Source organism: Pantherophis guttatus, chromosome 2 (assembly GCF_059756535.1).
Source record: "Pantherophis guttatus breed Tessera chromosome 2, ASM5975653v1, whole genome shotgun sequence".
NCBI classification, from domain to species: Eukaryota; Metazoa; Chordata; class Lepidosauria; order Squamata; family Colubridae; genus Pantherophis; species Pantherophis guttatus.
The window spans coordinates 285181326-285206220 of record NC_142064.1 but is presented as its reverse complement, the minus strand read 5'-3'; the positions used below and the strand labels follow the sequence as shown (position 1 = coordinate 285206220).

At 38.1% G+C, this 24895-nt stretch overlaps 1 protein-coding gene across 1 annotated transcript in view; it reads right to left on the bottom strand.

Annotated features, from left to right (window-relative positions):
• Window positions 1–344: 344 nt before the first annotated feature.
• Window positions 345–24895, bottom strand: part of LOC148116067 (uncharacterized) — a 32845-nt gene continuing 8294 nt past the window's right edge. Inside the window, exon 2 of the mRNA XM_087885375.1 lies at window positions 345–605. Coding sequence (XP_087741501.1) covers window positions 345–605 — 261 coding nt within the window. The remainder of the gene's footprint in view (window positions 606–24895) is intronic.

The window sequence follows — 24895 nt, the reverse complement described above, 5'->3', positions numbered from 1 at the left end:
AATTTTGAGTAGTTCAGAGAACTGGCAAATACCACCTCTGGCTGGCCCCAGAATGGGGTGGGAATTGAACTTTTATAGTATCCTTCTCTTGCCACGCCCACCAAATCATGCCCACCAAGCCACACCCACAGAACCAGTAGTAAACATAATTGCATTTCAACACTGCTCCGGAGGTTTAGGAGGATGGGGCGGCTGATTAGGAGGGTGGGGTTTCAATGGGGAGGGTGTTCAATACGGCAGGTATGTGACAAGTACTAAAGAAACTGTTAGCTGCAAAACTTTATGTGAAGCCTTCCAAATGTGAGTTTCACAAGACTTCTCTGGACTACCTGGGCTACTGAGTTTCAAACGAAGGCATAGAGATGGATCCCGGGAAAGTGCGATCCATACTTGACTGGCAGTCCCTTCACACCAGGAAACAGCTGCAAAGTTTCCTGGGGTTTGCTAACTTCTACCAGCAATTCATCCCAGCCTTCACGGAAGTGGGCAGCTTCCAATTCTGGGTCATGCCTTTGGGACTCCAAGGGCCCCCCAAAGTCTTCATGCATGAAGTTCTGTATGAGCACCTTGTAAACAAGGGGGTCCTTGTTTATCTGGATGACATTCTTATATTCAGCGAAAATATGGAAGAACATGTCAAATTAGTCAGGCAAGTACTGAAAAAACTCCTAGCGGCCAAACTTTATGCAAAGCTGTCAAACTTAGCCTCCCTTGCATATTAGGGAAAGTACGCCCAGTTTTTCACAGTAGCTTATTGAAACCAGCAAGAGAATCTAATTTAAGGCCCTTACCAGCTGCTCCCCCACCCCTCCTTTCGTAGTACAAGGGGAGACTCATTTTGAAATGAAGGAGATCCTGGACTCTAGACTATACAGGGGTCGGTTACAATATTTGGGACACTGGAAAGGGTACCCATTGTCTGAAGCTACTTGGGTGAAAAGTTGGGATGTGAATGCTGATACTCTAGTAAAGCAATTTCATGATAAATTCCCTGAGAAACCAAAAGGTCCGCCTGGAGAGTGGAGAGGGGGTTAAGGGGTCCTGTACAAGGTGTTAACCCCTTCTTTTGTATTTTGTCTGTTTTATTTTTCAGGGTGTGTTTTTTTCTGCAGAATGCAAAATGGACAGATAGGTATGTATGTATGTATGTATGTATGTATGTATGTATGTATGTCTGACTTTATTGTCTTCAAAAGAGTGGCCTTTATTGTGCAAATGCAAATGGATTGCTGATTCTTGTCCTGATAGCTTTGTTCTCTTATGTTGTGCCATGCATGTGTGAAGTGATTGTTTTGTTTCTCCAAAGTACAGATGTGTACATGTATCACTGCATTATATTGCATATATACCACATTGCTCAGTTTCTATCTGGGTGTTTTATCCTTGGAGTAGACAAGCTTCTTGGCAAACATGAAGCCTCCAAGATGGCCTCTTATGTGTCTTAGGTGCACAACGAGGAACACTGACCCTTCTGCCTTAGTGTATGTTTGGGTTTAAAGTGTGGATGTATATTGTGTTGGTTGAAAATCCTCCTGAGCACTTCATATATTCCTGCAACATATGGAATGACAATGTTGCTCTGTTTGTTATTCCCTTCATTGTCTCTTATGGAGGAGCTCTTTATTTGGATTTGATGAAGGCCTAGTTGGGATAACCACACATTCTGAGGGCTTCCCTGATGTGTTTTAGTTCTTTTTCTTTTCCCTCTATGCTGGTAAGCAAACCTTCAGCCCGGTGATGTAGGGTTCTGATAACACCCATTCTGTGCTCCAGTGGGTGGTGAGAATCAAAATATTGGTCACTGTATGTGGGTTTTCTGCAAACTTCAATATTAAGTCTTTTGTTTTCTCTTGTTCCTTGAACCCAAACACTCTCCCTCCCTGGTCCACCCAAGTAGATCTTTCGGTTATGTGGTTCTATGATCTTAATAAATATTGACTGACCGACTGAATCACTGGCTGACTGGCTGACCGACTCTCTGACTGATATATCGTTTGGCCTGTAAGATAAAATTAGTTTGGATGAGCAAAACCCATCGACCTGAAACCAATCCTCAAGTTTCAAAGAATTTAGATGGTAAACATGGAAGGAAACTCCCTAGATGAGAAGTAGAAAAGATATTTCCTTTAGCAGAATGCATCTTGCCCAATCTACTACGTTCTTCTATCCTTTCCTGCCTGATTCTTCAAGATCTTATTCCTCCCATTATGAAATATATTTTTCACGTTGAAAATAGCAATGAAGAATAAAATAGTCACGTTCACATCTTCTCTTAACATGCACTTTGATAAGAGGTTCTCGTTGAATCCAATCCCTTTCCTCTGGTGTCACCCACCTTCCTGTGTAGAGATGGTCCCCTCTGGACAAGGAATACAATCATAGCAGCAAATTGGTTCTTCTTTCCGAGCCCGTTTTACAAATCCAGGGTGACAACTGTCCACACATTGGGACTGAGGCAGAGACTAAGCAGAAAAACAATATTCATTCCGAAATATCTGCCAAATTTTTATTTATTAGATTGATTGATGATTAAAATAAAATGAAACTGTGCTTAAGAAAGACACTTCTGAGCAATAGATCAGGAAAACATAAAAGATTGTAAAGCCACTCGCCTTTGAAAATAATCCAAATCCTTCTTCCAGTTAAGATATAAAGAAAAAATCTCTCACAAACTACGGCTGCCAAATTCAAATGAGGTATTATTAAGTTATGTCTGTACATTTATATTTTCAATTCATACAGCTGCCATGCTGATGAAATAAGATTAAAGATTACTGTCTAGTTTCTAGAATTATAGTGAGGACGAATAGAGATGAAATCATGAGAACATGTCACTCAAAAAGCTTAAATCAGGCATCTTTTGCTGCAGAACATGAGAAATGAGTATGAGCCCTGTGTGGGAAAGGGATATTTCTAAATCCAAGTGAGGTATTCAAGACAAGTCCCTTTCCATTGAAGAATTACAGTTTTGTTGTTAATTGCTAGTTGTGTCCAACTCTTGGATAATTCTTCATTTTAATGTAAGATAATCAGGATAAAAAATTGCATTCAAAGGGTTTTTAGATGGCTTACAAGCCAAAGACCAAATATAAGTAGCATTATATTACAAACTGACCTTCATTATTACAAGTATCATGAAGTACTTGGGGGGAAGCAGTCAAGGTAATTTTTAGTCCTTCATTTTTCTAGTTTAAGGCATTATCTCATATCGGACAAGTCATTGTGGTTCCACATTGATTGCACACCTTGGATGACCTTCCTAGCAGAATGAGGCCTATCCCAGTGGGGTGAAACAGAGGCATTCATAACTGTGGTCAGATATTGGCTGTTAAAAAATATCTGAGCCTGCTCTTTCAGGGGATCCTAACACCAACCATATAGACCAAGAAGAGTTACCAATATTTTCAACCACCTTGTTGAGCAACTTTAGCCGTAAAAGAGCATCTTGGTTGATATTAAGCCTCTGTCTTTCAAAACTCCCCAGTTGCTCTTTGACAGGATCCTCCTTGGAGAGAAATAACCAACTTATGATATTCAGATCTGCTGCTACATTTCCACTTTGGTCCAAGTATAGTTTCTCCCAGGAAAAATTGCAAAACTCATTCTTCTCCAGAAAGGGATGGAACTAGAATTGAAACATCCAGGAATTTTAAAAGAAACTTGAAACATCCTAAAAGGAGGAGCCATTTTAAAGCTGAGCTAGTGAATGAAAGATATTCAATCCCCTCTACACTATTTGCCTGAATAGCAATAGCACTTAGACTTATATACCACTTCACAGTGCTTTTACAGCCCTCTCTAAGTGGTTTATAGAATCAGTATATTGCCCCCAACAATCTGGGTACCCATTTTACCAAACTTGGAAGGATGGAAGGCTAAGTCAACCTTGAGCTGCTCAGGATGGAACTCCTGGCAGTGAGCAGTGAGTTAGGGTTAGAGTTAGGGTTAGGGTTAGTGTTAGTGTTAGGGTTAGGGTTAGCATTAGCATATATGCCATGGCTAAATGTAAAGACTGAGTAGCTATCATTCTGGAAAGCTTTAATTGGATTCCTGCAGTGAGGAGGGGTTAAGCGAAATGCTCCCAGGTTTAGCTGAAATTTATGAATATAAAATTCTATCATGCTAATAAGAAACACATAAGTACAGGAATTTATTTACAGTGTATATATTTTAAATAATTTTATAATAGCAGTGTTTAATATCAAAATATAATTGTCACAGTGCCTGCTCTTTGGAACATAATCCTGTGAACTAAATCTGGCCTCCGCTTGGCCAAACCTGTTGGGTTTTTGGAGAACAATGGTTCCCCTACTTCAGCATTGGATTTTTTTCTAAATAGGAACTAGGTATGATGGATCCTTGTCAGGACCCCATACCTGCCATGGCTCTAGCCTTGGAGCCCCCAATCTCTCTTTCTTCTCCATTTTTCTCCTCCTAGATACTGAGGAATATGCAACATTCAAGACATGGGCCAGAGTCTTAGCAACAGTATTAAAACGGTGCTCATTTTTAATCTGAATTCTATTCTTTTTCTCTTGCATGTCCAGTGGTGCTATCTGGGTGCATCGTCTCCGGCCCTTGACAGAAAAGACATGCTTTGAAAAAGAACAGCGAAACGACTGGTCTTCAAATTTGGAATCCTTAAAAAGATTGGGTTGAAAGTCGTCATCATTTGGCCATTTTCTTTCTTGAAAAGGAAAGTTCCAAAAGCTATGGATATATTTGGAAAGTTTATTCCTTCTCATTGACACTTTCTCCACAATTGTGGTGATCCAGACTTTCCCTTCAATGGGTCCTGGCAAACCTTCAATTGCTAAATGAATGTAGCGAACTCTATCCACAAAAGAAACAAATTCTATGAAGTGAACAAAGACATTGACTTTTCTCCACTTAGAGATGGCATTTCTGAGAGTTTCTATAGCACTAGCCATTGAGAATTGTTGTGAGATAACCACACAAATTCCATTTCTGACAAGCATAGGAGTGAAAGTTCTCATGAAATTCTCTCCCACCTCGGTGTCTGGCGGAAAGAGACCGATCAAAGTCCATCTGAAATGGAGGAGGAGTTGGACAATTCCTGGATACTGGATCCCATTTTTGGGAAGCATCTGATGGAAAAAAGGCATTTGACTTTTATCACTCAGAGCCTCTGAAACAATTCCATAACTGATCTGAAGAAGCAATGAAGAATGGTGTATTATGTTTAGATCAGATCAAGTCCAAAATGTAAGTTTTTAACACATCCAGTGTGGTTCTCACGAACATACTAGAATAGTCTATTGTTCTTAACCCTTAAGCCATATCAAGATAAAGAATACAAAATGCAGAATATTAACAAGATTGAATATAATCATTTGTCTAATCTGGGGTCTAAGATACTGCTCTTTCTCTTTTCTAATAAAATTGACATTCAGATAATAGACATGCTATGTCTTCTATCTCTAGAGCACTATAAATGCAAATCAGTTCCTTTAAGAGATTTACTTAAATGTTCCCTATTTAACATTGTGTCCAGCTGCTCAAGTCTTGCTCAATTAAATGTTTAGGCCTGCTGTGGATCCCAATCTCTAGCCATGACAATGGCCATGAGAAAAGCAGTTCATGATTTCCATAGAAAAGATATGATTGAATCTATTACTCATCCACCAACAACCTGCTCACTTTGCCAGATAGAGAAACAAACAAACAAACAAACAAAAACCTGTGGGACTTTGTAGGTGCCTACTAATGTTGATATTTGAATGGAGATGTCATCAAGAGATCCATCAAGAACAGCCATCAGGTTGTCCTTCTTTCCACAGCTGTAGTTGGGAATATTGGCTTCTCCAGTTGAGAGCATGTCCAGCAAGGCATCTGAAGTGCCAAGAGTGTTGAAATAGTTGTCATGGATGTTGTAGCCAAGTGTGAGATTGTACAAAAGCTGAGATTTCTTGTTGACTTGTTGAATGGCAAAAATGAAGTTTAGGATTCTTTCTGGATTAGTAAATGAATTACTGTAAAAAATGTTCATGATAATATCATCTCTAAGAACAACAACAACAAAATATATTTTCATTTGTTCCTCTTTCTCTCCACAAGCCCATTCAGTCTTAAACCAAAAGTGTCCAACATAAGAATAAAGTTATAGTCACCCATCACCGTTTAATTGTTATGACTGTTGAGAAGGTGGGATGGAGATTTAATATTTAAAATATATCATTATTTGTAGTAGTGCTCATTTTTAATTTGTGAAACGATCAAGATTCAAAATCATTCAATCATTAAAATAGAATCATCAGGAAAGAGGACTTATAAATGATCCAGAAAAGCAATTCTAAAAACAAGCCATCCTCCATTCCATACCAGGGTCAGGCACTGAATATCAATGAATGGTTGTAAAAATAGAGAAATGGGTTGGGCAGAGGCAACTACAAACTTTTCAATAAGATAGTTGTGATTAACTCAGGATTGTATAAGAGGGGAAAATAATTTGGATTTTGGTGGGTGGGGTTGTTCCAACTTTGGATTTGGGTCTCTTATAATAAGACGTAAGAGAGAATCCACAGAAATTTAAATGATTCAAGAAATTAAACAGGTCCTTCAATATAGGAGTAACTGAAAGAAATGAAGAAGAGTGTTAGGACTGCAAATGGAAGAAATGCAACTCCATCATACTGAATGACTTACGAGGGAGATTGAGTATAAGGAGCTGTTTTGAAAGACAGCATTATATTGGATATTAATGTGGCAAAGGAGACTATACTAATGAGGTGGTCTCCTGGCCTGTAATAGCTCTGTAGTTTTCTTCCCTCATGTTCCTCCAAACTCAGCAGGCACTTCATTCTCAGCTTCCCAGAGACTGGCTGGGACATCAGCAACAGCAGAAGCAGAAGGAGGAGGCCCATAATTCATGGGGCTGAATCAATCCCCCTCCTGTTTCTAAGGAAGAACAGGCGAGTTCGAAGAATTCAAAGCACCATTCAAAGATGGAAATGAGAATGACTTTCTTGACTGAGAGAGAGATTAACAGAACTTCACCTGGAAAGGAGAGAAAGGAAAGGTACATTCAAGAAGCACAGTCCCTGAATGTCCCAAAATTTGTGCCACACGGAGTGTGACCTGAGACATTTATCCTTTTCTGATGCAAGATCCCTTTCAAGTTGCTTCAGTCTGATGTTTACATCAAAGGCGATCACTGGAAAAATATCAGGAGCGATCTCACAGATCAGGATTTTAATAATTACTGTAAGAAGCAACATCTCCTCTGAGGATCCTGAACTCCTTCTGGGCCTCCATGTGCAGAGGAGAAGCTGGAGAAAAGCATAGTGAAAAATCATAGATATACCCCTAGAGGGCACTGGTCTGAAGTGGTTGTGGTCCTTCCTTTCTGGACATGTCTACAAAGTGATGCTAAAGAACGATAGTTCAACACCCAGGAAATAGGGTGTTGTCCTTCAATGTACTCTCTTGTCTCCAGAGACTCCTGAGGAATGTCACCCAGAACTATTGAGTTTGGTTCCACATTAGTGTCAGAATTGGAAACTATCTTTTACATTTGGGCCCTTTCTACTGTGGGAAAATGGGTGGGGGGAGTGCATAGAGTATGGGTGATATGTAGTCAAAATAACATTCTTTTCTCAGAGAGTCAAGGCCACCTTGCTCTGCAGCTGTGATGAGGTGACTGGGAGGCATCTCCAGTTTTGGATGGTGCCTGATTGGATCATGTGATGGACGTGTGGGTGCAGGGCGAAGGGACTTGAACTTTCTTTTGGGCAGGAAAATCCTGGAAATTTTCAGATTTGGGTTTTCCCAGATGTGCCAATATGACATCTCTAATAAAATGGAACTTCGAAGAAATTCAAGGTTCGGAGTTTTCTTTCATTGGCAGTGTTACTTGGAACCCTGACACTTAGGTTGATGACGCTTAATTCTATTTTTTAAAAAAGATTTTTATTTCTTATACACATATTGTTAATGTACATTTTCTTGTCCATAATTAATCATACATATACATATTTTTTCTAAAGAAAGCATAACAATAAAACATTTTAATTACATTCGGAGCTGCTCTTCTACCCTTTCCCCCCCTCATTTTACAACAAACCTTCTTCTTCTTTCTTTCCCTTCCCTACCTCCTCTCCTACTTTCTTCCTTCCTCCTCTCCTTCCTTTCCCCCACTTCTCCCCTCTGTTTCCCCTTTCTAACCTTCTCTCCTACTCTTTTCCCCTCTCTTTTCTTTCTCTCCTTTCCCTTTTCTTCCATTCCTCTCTCTCCCTATCCTCTTCTCTTTTACTCTCTACTCCTCTCTTCTTTCTTTCCCCTTTGTTGTCCAATATTTCCTCTATTTGGTATCCGAGCATCCCCAATTTTATATTAATATATACTTTCTTTCAATTTCCTTTCAGTTTTACCTAGTCTGTCACCTCTATCATTATAATTGTACATTTATATTATAACATTCTTTCTTTTTTTCCCCCCTCCCCCTTTTCCATTTACTCTGGTGTCATCTGAGTTTCTATTTCTTTTTGTCTTCTCCCTCATTCATCTTTCTCTAATCTAATTTGTTTATCTATCATCTTTTATTCATATTTGTTTTCTAACCATACATAGAATCTTCCCCATGTCTTGAAATACACAGATTCCTCTTTATCTTTTATTCTTAGAGTTAATCTATTCCTTTCTGCACAGTCTAAAATCTGCTTTATTACTTCACCTTCTGACAGGATTTTCTCTGTCTTCCAATTTTGCGCAAATACAATTCTTGCCGCTGTTATTATGGTATAACTAGATACATATCTTCTCTGCTATATCTCTCTGGCAAAACTCCCAATAAAAAAATCTCTGGTTTTAATTCTATACGTTTGTGTAACATTTCCTCTAACCATATCTGTATTCTAAACCAATATTTTTTTGCTTCTATGCATGACCACCACATATGAAAATATGATCCTGGCAAATGCGAACATTTCCAACATTTAGCTGATTTATCTTTAAACATTTTTGCTAACCTTTCTGGCGGCATATGCCATCTATAAAACATTTTATATAAATTTTCTTTATATGCAGTTGTCATTGTCAATTTGTAATTCCTTTCCCATTATTGTTGCCTTTTCTCTAATTCTATTGTATAACCAAAATTTTTTGGCCATGTTATCATTATCTCTTTTACTTCTTCATTTTCTAATCTAACTTGCAGTAAGTAATTATACAATCTTTTAATCATTTTTTCATCTTTTTCAGTCATTATCTCATCCAATTCTGATTCCCCCAGATTAAAACCATATTGTTTCAAGTCTTTATCATATCTTGATTGTATTTGCAGTCATGTATACCGATCAGTCTCAATCCCTTCTTTTTCTAAATCTTGTTTCTGTTGTAGTTCTCCCTTCTCTGTTAAAAATATACTTATATCTTACAATATTGTCCATGTTAATCATATTAGGATGTTTCAACGCTTCTATTGTTGAAAGCCACATTGGTATGTCTGTATAATGTTTTTCTTTCACTCTCACCCATACTGTTAACAAACCATTCCTTACACAATGTCTCTGGAAGTATCCATGTATTCTATTTTTCCTGTACCATAAGAAAGCATGCCAACCTAATTGTAAAGCATGTCCCTCCAAGGTCAATAGGCTTGTATTTCTCAAAAAAATCCATTCTTTGACCCATGTTAACATCGCTGCTTGATGGTAAAGTTCCCAGTTTGGTAGACCAAATCCTCCTCTAGTTCTAGAATTTTGAAGCACTTTAAGGTTAATTCTTGCTTTTTTTTCCTTGCCATATATATTTCCACATCATCTTATTCAAGCTCTCAGCGTATTTTTTTCTCCAACTTTATTGGAATCATTTGGGGAAAAAAACAAGATTCTTGGTAATATATTCATTTTAATTAATACTATTCTTCCCATTAATGATAAGTGCAGGTTTTTCCATTTTTCCAAATCTGTTTCAATTTGATTTCTCAGTTTATAATAATTATCTTCCTTCACTGTATTACATCTTGAAGTTAATTGGATGCTCAAGTATTTCACTTTCTTTACTATTTGAATATCTAACTTCTCCATTAGTTGCTTCTTTTGCTTTTCTCTCATATTATAACTATAATTTTTGTCTTATCTTTATTGATTTTCAATCCTGCTACTTCTCCATATTCCTCTATTTGCTCAATTAACTTTGGGCCCGTGTCTGTTGGTTCTTCCATAATAAATACCAAATCATCCTCAAATGCTTGTAGTTTATATACTCTTCTTTTTAAATTCTCATCCTTTTTATTTCTTTATCTTGTCTTATTTTCCTGTTTAAAATTTCTAAGGTCAGAATAAATAATAGTGGAGATAATGGACATCCTTGTCTAGTTCCTTTTCTTATATCTACTTTCTCTGTCATTTCACTGTTCATTATTATTTTACCCAATTGGTCTTTATATATAAACCATATTGATAAATCTGTCCCCAAAATCCATCTTTTGTAATTGTAAAATCATAAATTGCCAATTCACATTATCAAATGCTTTCTGCGCATCTAAAATTAACAATGCCATTTGTTTCTCTGAATGTGCTTCATAGTATTCCGATGTATCCAAAATAATTCTTATATTGTTTCTAATCTGTTTTTGGAAAAGCCAATCTGATCTGAATGTATGAATTCATTTAACAACCTCTTCAATCTCTCTGCCATAATTGATGCAAATATTTTATAATTTTTAAAAGTTTTATAATTTTTAAAAGTTCCAGTTGGGTTTCAGGTCTGGGCACAGCACGGAAACGGCATTGGTCACATTGGTTGATGATCTCTGGAGGGCTCGGGACAGGGGTTGCTCCTCTGTTCTGGTCCTGTTAGACCTCTCAGCGGCTTTTGATACCATCGACCATGGTATCATGCTGCACCGGCTGGAAGAGTTGGGGGTGGGAGGCACCGTATTGTGGTTGTTCTCCTCCTTTCTCTCCGACCGGTCGCAGTTTGTGTTGGCAGGGGGGCAGAGGTCGACCTCGAGGCCTGTCATCTGTGGAGTGCCGCAGGGATCGGTCCTCTCGCCCTTTCTGTTCAACATTTATGTGAAGCTGCTGGGCGAGATCATCCGTGGCTTCGAGGTGAGATACCATCAGTACGCTGATGACACCCAGCTGTACATCTCCACCCCAGGCCACCCCAACGATGCCCTTGAAGTGATCTCTCAGTGCCTGGAGGCTGTGCAGATCTGGATGGGGAGGAACAGGCTCAAGCTCAACCCTTCCAAGACTGAGTGGCTGTGGCTCCCGGCATCCCGATATAGTCAGTTGACTCCATCACTGACTATTGGGGGCGAGTCCTTGGCCCCCACAGAAAGGGCTCGCAATCTGGGAGTCCTCCTGGATATGCAGCTGTCCTTGGAGGAACATCTGACGGCTGTAACCAGGGGGACCTTTTATCAGGTTCACCTGATTCGCCAGTTGCGGCCCTTTCTTGATCGGGATTCCCTGTGCACAGTCACTCACGCCCTCGTCACCTCTCGCCTTGACTACTGCAATGCTGTCTACATGGAGCTCCCCTTGAGGGGCACCCGGAGGCTCCAGCTGGTCCAGAACGCAGCAGCGCGGGTAGTGATGGGAGCAGCATGGCGCTCCCATGTAACACCGCTTCTGCGCGAGCTGCACTGGCTCCCGGTGGTCTTCCGAGTGCGCTTCATGGCATAGGGCCTAGCTATCTTCGAGACCGCCTGCTGCAACCGACGACCTCCCAGCGACCCGTGCGCTCCCACAGAGAGGGCCTCCTCAGGGTGCCATCAGCCAAACAATGTAGGCTGGTGACCCCCAGGGGGAGAGCCTTCTCTGTGGGGGCACCTACCCTCTGGAATCAGCTGCCCCCAGAGATAAGGAGAATCCAAGACCTCAGTGCCTTCCGCCGTGCCCTTAAAACCCACTTTTTCCAGCAAGCCGGGCTGGCTTAGAAGAAATTTTTTAAAATTTTTAAATGTTTAATTGGTTTGTGGTTTTTTAAATCTTGGGCCAAATTTATATAGATTTTAATTGTTTTTAATATTTGTATTTCATGTTTTTAATTCTGGCTGTGCACCGCCCTGAGTCCTCAGGGAGAAGGGCGGTATATAAATTGAAAATAAATAAATAAATAAAAAATAAAAAATAATGACATTGGTCTATAATTCTTTATTTGTTGTAAATCTGTTTCTTCTTTTGGTTTAAGAATTATATATGCCTCCATCCATGAGTTTCGAACCTTAGCTTCTACTAATAAATCATTAAATACTTGTAACAGTATATTGCTTAGTACATCTTGCAACTTTTTATATACTTCTGCTGGTAGCCCATCTGGTCCTGGGGTTTTTCCATTCTTCTGCTTTTTAATTCCCTCCATCAATTCCATCATTGATATTCTTTCATCTAATGCTTTTTTAAAAATTTCTGGTATTTTAGGAATCATCGCTTTTTACAAATATTGTTTTATTTTCCCCTCTGATATCTGCTCTTGTTGATATAATTTCTTATAATATTCCTCAATTATTTTTTTCTTTTCTTCATTCTGGTAACATATCTTTCCATCTTGATCTATTAATTGATTTATCCATTTCCTTTCTCTTTCCTTCTTCATTTTATATGCCAGCCATCTTCCTGGTTTATTTGCATTTTCAAAGAAATTTTGCTTTTTGCTTTTATTTTCTTTGCCAGCTCTTCATTCTCTATTAAATTCAATTTGTATTTTTCCAAGTCCATTAATTTTTTTTTTTTTTTGTCTTGTGGGTATTTTTGCAACTCTTTCTCTAATTTCTTATATTCCTCCTCCAACTTCTTTTGAGTTTATCTATTCTGTTTATTTCTTTTTCCTGTATAGGTCATTACCAACTCCCTTATATATGCTTTACTGGTGTCCCATACCTTTTGCAATGATGTATCTTCTTTTCTATTCTCTTTAAAGAAAAAAGTCAATTCTTTTTCCGTATATTGTATAGTCTTTCTCGTTTAATAAGCTTTGATTTAATGTCCATCTCATTCTTTTTCTCTGTCCTTTCCATGTCATCGTTATTGGGTTGTGGTCTGCCCATATATTTACTTCTATATCAATCTTATGTATCTTGGATATTAAATCTGTTGACATCCACATCATATCTATTCTTGACCATGACATATGCCTATTTGAATAAAATGTATATTGCTTCTCCTTTAAGTTCCTTTTTCTCCAAGCATCTTGTAAACTTAGTTCATCTATCACTGTAAAAATGCTTTAAGAAGTGTCTTCCTTGGCTTTTTATTCACTTTTGTAGATTTATAGTCCAGTTCATTATCAACAATCGCATTAAAGTCTCCTATTATGCATATCTTCATCTTCATATTCTAATATTCTCCTGTGTAATTTTGCATAAAATTCTTCTTCTTTCTTTCACTGCGCACTGAAGACCCTGTTGTTCCGCCAGGCCGGGCTATCAACATAATAATTTTAAATTGGAGTATTTTAAATTTCTGGGGTTTTAAATTGAGCCAAATTTATTTAATCATTTTAAATTTTAATCGTTGTTTTGTCTTGTGTTTTTAAATAGGCTGTACACCACCCTGAGTCCTTCGGGAGAAGGGCGGCATAGAAATAAAATTATTATTATTATTATTATTATTATTATTATTATTATTATTATTATTATTATTATTATTATTATTATTATTATTATTGATTTTTATTTGGAGCATAGATACCCACAAGTAGTATTTTTTTATGATTCATTACAATTTCTACCATTAATACTCTCCCTTCCTCATCCTCAAATATTTCTTTGGATTGAATTGTCTGTTTAATGTAAAATGTTACTCCTCTCTTGCTTTGACAAGCCAACGCTTTATACAATGTCCCCAATTTTATTTGCTCTAAAAGTTTTTTGTGTTACTTTCAAATATGAACTTCTTGTAAACATATAATTTCTACTTTTAATTTCTCTAATTTGTTAAATGTTCTTCTTTTTATTGCTGAATTTAATCCATTTATATTCAAAGATATTATTTTAATTTCTTCTTCCATTTCTTATTTATTTGCTTGTTTTGTCAATCTAGTCGTTCTTATCTCCCTTTGTTCTTTAACTTCTTTTGCTCTTGCTCTTTCTCTTATAGCTCTCTCTTCTTGTCCTTTAGTTGTCTTTTTTGGTTGTTCTTTTTTTCCCTCCGGTTGCCCCTCCCCTCTTTCATCTCTCAATCTTTCTTTCTCTTGGCCACCTATGTGTTGTTCATAAAATAACTCTGCTTTTTCTATTGTATCCAATCTATATCTTTGTTCTTGCCAATTCACCAATATTCCTTCTGGTATCAACCATCTGAAATTTATTCCTCTTTTAATCAAACATTTCGTGAGAAATTGATATTCTTTTCTCAGATCTCTCACTCTTCTTGGAATTTGATTCAGTACCACTACTTCTCTCCCTTTGTGCTTTATCATTGCATTTCTCATTAACTGCAATATCTCTGCTCTCAATGTTTTCTTAATGAATCTAACATGAATTTCTCTAGGCAGATTATTCCTCATTGTGTATCTTGTGTGCACTCTGTATATCTCATCAATCCCATGTAATATCCTTTCTTTACTTTCTTCCATTACTTCTGCTAATATCTCTGCAATTTTCTCTGCTAAATTTTCTCCCTTTTCTTCTTTAATGTTTTGGAATCTTAAATAATAATCAGCTTTATCCATTTCCAATGTTATTATTGTCTTTTCCTGATTTTTATCAGTAATTGAAAAATCAATAATCCATCTCTTCAACTTTTTTCTCCGTTGCTTCTGCTTTTTCTTCCACTTGCTGCAATCGTTGTTCATTTTTCCCTAGCATCTCTTTAACTTCTTTCAATTCTTCTATTTTTCCATTCTCCCATCTATCTTGTCTAGTCTTGCCTTGAGATCTTCATATATACTCTGTAGCATATTTTTTAATTCTGTATTGATTTTCTCTTGCTGTGGCGTAGTTTCTGTTGCCTTTTGCCCCATAGAGCAAGACGCTGTTGATATTGATGGTGATGATAGATCACCATTTATAATCTAAAATAATCCAATTCTTAGGTTCAGGCTTCCCCTTTATTTATATTCCAAATTCAAATTTCAAATCTGCTCCCAAATCAAACTCTTCAGGTTCTTAATACCCTAATCCACAGAGGTTTAATCCATTAAAAAAGAAAGAAAGGTTATATTTTAAAAAAGAAAACAAAAAACAAAAAAGAGAAAAAAAGATCCGAACAAAAATAAGAATTCACCATTAAAAATTTCAAAACCAAAATGTACCACTCAAAATATCCAACCAGGCAATAAAAAGATGAAGAAAGTATAAGATATGGTCTCATAAGAAAAAGTTTTTTTTAAAAAAAAAAACCAAAACCCAATACCAATCACCAAAAAAAATAATCCAGGAAGAAGAAGCCTTGATAAAAAAAAAAGGGAAAGAAAAAACAGAAACGCAAAAAAGTATATATTCCAAAATACCACTGTTCCAAAATATTCCAAAATTTATAAATCCACCAGGTGAAAGAACCAGACAGTTCTTACAAAAGCTTTCATACTTTTTTTCTCCTTCTCTCTTCTTCTGTTACAAAATCACAAGACCATTTTTATCAAATTCATTCTTGCCAGTTTCCAAAATATTGTCCAAGGTTATTTCACACTCCTCTTCTCCTTAGTTCAATATATCTATTTAATTTTCTCTATTAGCACTAGATGGCACTACAGTTCACATAGAATAGAATAGAATAGAATAGAATAGAATAGAATAGAATAGAATAGAATAGAATAGAATAGAATAGAATAGAATAGAATAAAATAGAATAGGAATAGGAATAGGAATAGACTAGACTAGACTAGACTAGACTAGACTAGACTAGACTAGAATAGAATAGAATAGAATAGAATAGAATAGAATAGAATAGAATAGAATAGAATAGAATAGGAAGGGATCTTGGAGGTCTTCTAGTCCAACCCCCTCCCCAGGCAGGAAACCCTACACCACTTCAGACAAATGATTATCCAACATCTCCTTTAAAATGTCCAGTATTGGAGCATTCACAACTTCTGTAGGCAAGTTGTTGCACTGGTTAATTGTTCTAACTGTCAGGAAATTTCTCCTTAGTTCTAGTTGCTTCTCTCCTTGATTAGTTTCCACCCATTGCTTCTTGTTCTACCCTCAGGTGCTTTGGAGAATAGTTTGACTCCCTCTTCTTTGTGGCAACCCCTGAAATATTGGAACACTGCTATTATGTTTCCCCTAGTCCTTCTTTTCATTAAACTAAACATACCCAGTTCCTGCAACTGTTCTTCATATGTTTTAGCCTCCAGTCCCCTAATCATGTTTGTTGCTCTTCTCTGCACTCTTTCTAGAGTCTCAACATCTTTTTTATATCACGGCGACCAAAACTGAATGCAATATTCCAAGTGTGGCCTTACCAAGGCATTATAAAGTGGTATAACACTTCACGTGATCTTGATTCTATCCCTCTGTTTATTAAAAAATAGCCCATTCACTTTTCTTTGTCCAAGTTTAAACTCCCAGCTACAAATCTTAACTTTCCGAAATACAATTCATTAGCCTGCCCCCCAAAAAATCTCTTTGCCCAATCTGCTTTCAATTCATTAAATTAATTTTTCAAACTTTCTTCCATTAATCTTTATTAATGGCTTCCACTTCTTAGCCACTATTCCGGAAGTGGGGAGGTAGCCTTGTTTCCACTCCCTCCCCTCTTCTCTTCTCTTGTTTCTCTTTTCTTGTTTCTCTCAAGTCAAAAAAAAATTTAAAGTTCAGGAGTAGAATATACAAAAGGAATCTTGTTTCCAAGACCTCAATTCTCACCCAGATGATCACCTCGTTCATTTCTTCTGTCTTTTCCTGTGTGGCTGCCCTGGCTTTTGACAGCTCCTAATGGCTGCCTTCCCTCGCCATTGAGTCAGAGGCTGATTGCCGGCGCTTCAGGGAATTTGCGATTTCCCTGTCTGTGGCAGCCTGTGCCTCCGTTTTTCACTGTCCCTACAGGATAGCTATGTTCCCTTGGGATCCCCCAAAATGGCTGGGATCTCAGTATTCCTCCAGAGCCCTGGAATTCCACGCCATACCGCCGTGACGCTGGCCATGCCACCCCCACCCCCAATGACGCTTAATTTTCATACTGCCTGTCTTCTACTTTAAGAAAGAAATCTGTAACCGTGAAACTTGCCTAATGTTAAGAATAGGATCTGTTTGTAATTTACTTTTTTATTAGATCTCCATATATTAATCACAAATTGGAAGTGATTTTAAAATTGCTCATGTGATAGTGAAATTTCATTTGCCCTAGAAATATCAACTTTGGGGTGATATTTGAGACAAAGGGTCTGGAAATAGATAATTGGCCAACTGTATCATTGGGTAAAGATGAAATACGTTATGGGGATAGACTTTTTTTCTTTCTACTTGCCCTTCAGTATTCATGTAAGCTACCGAGAACCTTTATACTTTGAAGTGTCTTTGTTTACTAAACAAACAGCAGGCCGTTTGATGTCCCCCTTGGACAACTCCCCAGATTCCTCCTCAGAAGTCAGCTCAAGGGAGGATGATCTCATTCCTGGCACGTCAGAAACTGGATTCATTAATGGTTCTGAACACCTGGCCAAAAGAGTTTTAGACTTTCCCCATTTTCAGCTGGGGAAAGTTTTCCAAAAACGACTCTAAAATCACTTCTTTCCTGCATGTTACGAAAGATTACAAAAAATAAAGATTTTACAAACTGGGAAAGACATGATGTTCTATCTTTTTAAATAGACTGAAGAGGTTCCCACCCACTGACTGGTAAAGTTGTTTCAAACATTTGTCTCTTTATTTATTCAGTCAGTCAGTCCTTTACGATAATAAAATCTCATTTTTTATCTTGTCCTTCAGTAGTTATAAATAAATTCATTTTACACTTTGATGATTATCTTAAGTTAGTCTTACATTCTTTGTATATTTATTTCTTTTGATTTTAAATAACCTTAATTGTCAAAACAAGCATACAAACTCAATAATAACTGCAATAAATAATTAAGTGTTATGGCCTAAGAAACTACTTCGTGATCAGATACTGACTTTTATCATTAAATGTTCCTTAGTATTTAGATCTGGTCTGAGGATGATAATGTAGCACTTGGGGAAGAAGATACAGCCCAGCAGGCCAGCCCCAGAAGCCAAGATGGAGAAAACCTGCACGGCCACCATGTATTTCCCTTTGGTGCTCAAGTAGGTGGGCAGGAAGGAGATCCAGACGCTGCAGAAGACCAGCATGCTGAAGGTGATCAGTTTGGCTTCGTTGAACGCCCCAGGCAGGTTCCTGGCCAGGAAAGCCACTGTGAAGCAAATGGCAGCAAGGAAACCCATGTAGCAGAGAACCACATAAAACATGGTCACAGAGCCTTCATTGCACTGAAGGATGATGACTCCTGATTGGGAGTGCAGGTCAAAATCCGGAAACGGAGGAGAAACTCCCAGCCAGATTGCACAAATGACCATTTTTCCAGCAGAACCAGAAAGGATGATGGAGTTGGCCAAGCTCTTCCCCAACCATCTCCTCACCCTGTTCCCTGGTTTCGTGGCCAGGAAGGCCAGCACTACCATGATTGTTTTGGCTAACACACAAGACACAGCTACTGAGAAGATGATGCTGAACATTGTTTGTCGGAGAAGGCAGGTGGCTTTCCTTGGTCGGCCAATGAAGAAAAAGGAGGACAAGAAGCAAAGCAAGAGAGAAACCAGGAGGATGAAGGACAGGTCACGGTTGTTAGCTTTGACAATGGGAGTTTCTAGGTATTTAACAAATATGACTAAAACAAGGCCTGTTGTTAGAAACAAGAGTACAGCAAAGGAGACCAGGATGATGCCCAGATGTTCTTCATAGGACAGGAAGGTTATTCTTTTGGGGATACATTGGATTCTGTCATCAGTGGGATATTTGTCATCTGGGCACTTGGTGCATTTTTCAGTATCTGAGAAAACAGTAAGTATTATTATTTTTATAGTCTCTCCTTTCACATTCCAAGAAAGACCTTCTTTGGATGACAGCTGATACCAAGAGACAGGAAAGCCAGAGTTCCTCTGGTGTTACTCACCTTCCTTTGTGGAGATGGTCCCCTCTGGACAAGGAATACAATCGTAGCAGCAAATTGGTTCTTCTTTCCGAGCCCGTTTTACAAATCCAGGGTGACACTTGTCCACACATTTGGACTCAGGCAGAGACTAAGCAGAAAAACAAAATTCATTCCAAAATATCTGCCAAATTTTTATTTATTAGATTGATTGATGATTAAAATAAAAAGAAACTGTGCTTAAAAAAGAAACTTCTGAGCAATAGATCAGGAAATATTGTAAAGCCACTCCCCTTTGAAAATAATCTAAATCCTTCTTAAGATATAAAGAATAAATTCCTCACCAACTAGCGCTGTCACCTTCAAATGAAGTATGATTTAGTTATATCTGTACATTCATATTTTCAATTCATATAGCTGCTACACTGGTGAAATAAGACTAACAATTACTGCCTAGTTTCTAGAATTATAGTGAGGATGAGTGGAGGTGAAATCAAGAGAACATGTCACTTAAAAAGGGTGAGCCAGGAATGTTTTCCTGCAGCCCATGGGACATGAGTATGAACCCTGTGTGGGAAAGGGATATTTCTAAGGCCAAGTGAGGGATTCAAGACAAGGTCATTTCCATTGAAGAATTACAGTTTTGTTGTTAGTCGCCACTTGTGTCCAACTCTTTCAGCCCCCAAGAACCATAGCACTCCAGGACCCCCTGTCCTCCACTGCCTCCCAAAATTAGAACTACAATTAGATGACATGGAAAGACAGACCCACATTTATTTATTCCTTAAATTTGGAGAAATCTTTGTTTCAGTGGAAGACTTAAGGAAGCTGACAATCAAAATAAATAAATTGCATTCAAGGGGTTTTTAGATGGCTTACAAGCCAAAGATCAAATCTAAGTAGCATTTTATTACAAATTTACCCTCATTATTACAAGTGTCAAGAAAGACTTGGGGGGTAACAGTCAAGGTAACTTTCAGTCCTTCATTTTTCTAGTTTAAGGCATTATCTCATATCGGACAAGTCATTGTGGTTCCACATTGATTGAATACATTGGATGACCTTCCTAGTAGCAGGAGGTCTATCCCAGTGGGGTGAAACAAAAGCATGAATAACTGTGGTCAGATATGGGCTGTTAAAAAATACCTGAGCCTGCTCTTTCAAGGGACCCTAACATCAACCATACAGACTGAGAAAAGTTGCCAATATTTTCAACCACCTTGTTGAACAACTTTAGCCGTGAAAGAGCATCTTGGTCGATAATAAGCCTCTGTCTTTCAAAACTACCCAGTTGCTCTTGGATGGAATCTTCCTTGGGGAAAAGTAAACAACTTATGATATTCAGATCTGCTGCTACATTTCCACTTTGGTCCAAGTACAGTTTCTCCCAGGAAAAATTGCAAAACTCATTCTTCTCCAGAAAGGGATGGAACTAGAATTGAAACATCCAGGAATATTGAAAGCAACTTGAAACATCCTAAAAGGAGGAGCCATTTTAAAGCTGAACTAGTGAATAAGAGATGTTCAGTCACTCCCCTTCATTATTTGCCTAAATAGCAATAGCACTTGGACTTATAAACTACTTCACAGTGCTATTACAGACCTCTCTAAGTGGTTTATGGAATCAGTATATTGCCCCCAACAATCTAGGTTCCCATTTTACCAAATTTGGAAGGAGGGAAGGCTGAGTCAAACTTGGGCTGGTCAGGATCGAACTCCTGGCAGTGAGCAGAGAGTTAGGGTTAGCGTTAGCGTTAGCATTTTATTTATTTTATTTATTTTATTTTATTTTTGAATTTGTATACTGCCCTTCTCCCTGAGGACTCAGGGCGGTGAACAGCCAAATAAAAACATCAGATACAAATATTAAAATACAGTTAAAAAAATATATGTAAATTTGGCCCCATTAATTAAAACAATAAGCATTTGCATAAATGGCATAGCTAAATGTAAAGACCGAGTAGCTATCATTCTGGAAAGCTTTAATTGGATTCCTGCAGTGAGGAGGGGTTAAGGGAAATGCTCCCAGGTTTAGCTGAAATTTATGAATATAAAATTCTATCATGCTAATTACAAACCCATAAGTACAGGAATTTATTTACACTGTATACATTTTAAATAATTTTATAATAGCAGTGTTTAATATCAAAATATAATTGTCACAGTGCCTGCTCTTTGGAACATAATCCTGTGAATTAAATTTGGCCTCAGCTTGGCCAAACCTGTTGGGTTTTTGGAGAACAATGGTTCCCCTACTTCAGCATTGGATTTTTTTCTAAATAGGAAATAGGTTTGATGGATCCTTGTCAGGACCCCATACCTGCCATGGCTCTAGCCTTGCAGCCCCCAATCTCTCTTTCTTCTCCATTTTTCTCCTCCTAGATATTGAGGAATATGCAACATTCAAGACATGAGCCAGAGTCTTAGCAACAGTATAAAAACGGTGGTAATTTTGTATCTGAATTCTATTCTTTTTCTCTTGCATGTCCAGTGGTGCTATCTGGGTGCATCGTCTCCGGCCCTTGACAGAAAAGACATGCTTTGAAAAAGAACAGCGAAAAGAGTGGTCTTCAAATTTGGAATCCTTAAAAAGATTGAGTTGAAAGGCTTCATCATTTGGCCATTTTCGTTCCTGCAAAGCAAAGACCCAAATGCTATTGATATATTTGGAAAGTGGATCCCTTCTCATTGACACTTTCTCCATGATTGTGGTGATCCAGACTTTCCCTTCAATGGGTCCTGGCAAACCTTCAATTGCTAAATGAATGTCGTGAATTCTATCCACAATGGAAGCAAATTCTATGAAGTGAACAAAGACATTGACTTTTCTCCACTTAGAGATGGCATTTCTGAGAGTTTCTGTATGTCTAGTCATTGAGATAACCACACAGATTCCATTTCTGACAAGTATAGGAGTGAAAGTTCTCATGAAATTATCTCCCTCCTTTGTGTCTGGTGCAAAGAGACCAATCAAAGTCCATCTGAAATGGAGGAGGAGTTGGACAATTCCTGGATACTGGATCCCATTTTTGGGAAGCATCTGATGGAATAAAGGCATTTGACTTTTATCAGTCAAAGCATCTGAAACAATTCCATAACTGATCTGAAGAAGAAATGAAGAATGGTGTATTATGTTTAGATCTGATCAAGTCCAAAATGTAAGCTTTTAACACATGCAGTGTGTTTCTCACGAACATATTAGAATAGTCCTGCGCTCACCAAATGGTGGTCTGCGAGAAAATTTTGGTGGTCTGAAGAAAAATTATTTGCCTTTTTATATTGCACTAAATACTATTTATCTTTTTTTAAAAAATATAATCTTAGTGGTCCACAGGATTTAAAATTATGAATTTGATGGTCCCTGAGTTCAGAAAGGTTGGTGTCCACTGGAACAGTCTATTGTTCTTAACTCTTAAGCCATATCAACATAAAGAATACAAAATGCACAATATTAGCAAGATTGAATATAATCATTTGTCTAATCTGAGGTCTAAGATACTGCTCTTTCTCTTTTCTAATAAAATTGACATCCAGATAATAGACATGCTATGTCTTCTATCGCTAGATCACTGTGAATACAATCAGTTCATTTTAGAGATTTGCTTAAATGTTCCATATTTAACATTGTGTCCAGCTGCTCAAGTCTTGCTCAAGTAAATGTTTAGACCTCCTCCCCACTCTGGATCCCAATCCCTACCCATGACAAAGACCATGAGAAAAGCAGTTCATGAATTCCATAGAAAAGATATGATTGAATCTATTACCCACCCACCAACAACCTGCTCACTTTACCAGATAGAGAAACACACAAACAAACCTGTGGGACTTTGTAGGGGCCTACTAATGTTGACATCTGAATGGAGATATCATCAGGAGATCCATCAAGAACAGCCATCAGGTTGTCCTTCTTTCCACAGCTGTAGTTGGGAACATTGGCTTCTCCAGTTGAGAGCATGTCAAGCAAGGCATCTGAAGTCCCAAGGGTGCTCAAATAATTGTCATGGATGTTGTAGCCAAGTGTGAGATTGTACAAAAGCTGATATTTCTTGTTGACTTGTTGAATGGCAAAAATGAAGAGTAGGATTGTTGCTGGATCAGTAAATGAACGACTGTAAAAAATGTTCATGATAACATCATCTCTAACAACAACAACAAAATATATTTTCATTTATTCCTCTTTTTCTCCACAAACCCATTCAGTCTTAAGCCAAAAGTGTCCAAAATAAGAATAAAATTATAGTCACCCATCACCATTTAATTGTTATGAGTGTTGAGAAGGTGGGATGGAGATTTAATATTTAAAATATATCATTATTTGTAATAGTGCTCATTTTTAATTTGTGCAATGACCAAGTTTCAAAACTATTCAATCATTAAAATAGAGTCATCACCAAAGAGGACTTATAAATGATCCAGGAAAGCAATTCTAAAAACACGCCATCCTCTGTTCCATACTAGGGTCAGGCATTGAATATCAATGAATGGTTATAAAAATAGGGAAATGGGTTGGGCAGAGGCAACTATAAACTTTTCAATAAGCTAGTTGTGATTAACTCAGGATTGTACAAGAGCGGAAAATAATTTGGACTTTGGGGAGTGGGTTTGTCCCAACTTGGGATTTGGATCTCTTAAAATGAGACATAAGAGAGAAGCTATAAAAATCCAAATGATTCAAGAAATTAAACAGTTCCTGCAATATAGGAATAACTGAAAGAAACGAAGAGTGTTAGGACTGCAAATGGAAGGAAAGCAACTGCATCACACTGAATGACTTACGAGGGAGCTTGAGTATAAGGAGCTGTGTTGAAAGACAGCATTATATGGGATATTATTGTGGCAATGGAGACTATACCAATGAGGTGGTCTCCTGGCCTGTAATAGCTCCGTAGTTTTCTTCCCTCTTGTTCCTCCAAAGTCAGCAGGCACTTCACTCTCAGCTTCCCAGAGACTGGCTGGGACATCAGCAACAGCAGAAGCAGAAGGAGGAGGTCCATAATTCATGGGGCTGAATCACTCCCCTTCCTCTTTCTAAGGAAGAACAAGAGCTCAAAGAATTGAAAGCACCCCCATTCAAAGATGGAAATGAGAGTGACTTTCTTGACTGAGAGAGAGATAAACAGAACTTCACCTGGAAAGGAGAGAAAGGAAAGGTACATTCAAGAAGCACAGTCCCCGAATGTCCTAAAATTTGTGCTACACAGAGTGTGACCTGAGACGTTTATCCTTTTCTGATGCAAAATCGCTTTCAAGTTGCTTCAGTCTGATATTTACATCAAAGGCGATCACTGGAGAAATATCAGGAGAGATCTCACAGACCAGGATTTTAATAATACCGTATGAAGCAACATCTCCTCTGGGAATCCTGAACTACTCCTGGGCCTCTGTGTGCAGAGGAGAAGCTGGAGAAAAGCATAGTGAAAAATCATAGATATACCCCTAGAGAACACTCGTTTGAAGTGGTTGTGGTCCTTCCTTTCTGAACATGTCTAGAAAGTAATGCTGAAGAAAGATAGTTGACATCCAGGAAATTGGGTGTTGTCCTTCAATGTACTCTCTTGTCTCCAGAGACTCCTGGGGAAGGTCACCCAGAACTATAGAGTGTGGTTCCACCTTAGTGTCATACGTGGAAGCCATCTTTTACATTTGGGCCTTCAGGCCCACCACAATTTCTACTGTGGGAAAAGGGGGGGATTGCATAGAGTACAGGAAATATGTAGTCAAAATAATATTCTTTTCTCAGAGAGTGAAGGCCACCTTGCCCAGCAGCTGCAATGAGGTGACTGGGAGGCATCTCCAGTTTTGGATGGTGCCTGATTGGATCATGTGATTGAAAGATGGGTGCTGGGCAGGGACTTGAACCTCCTTTTGGGTGGGG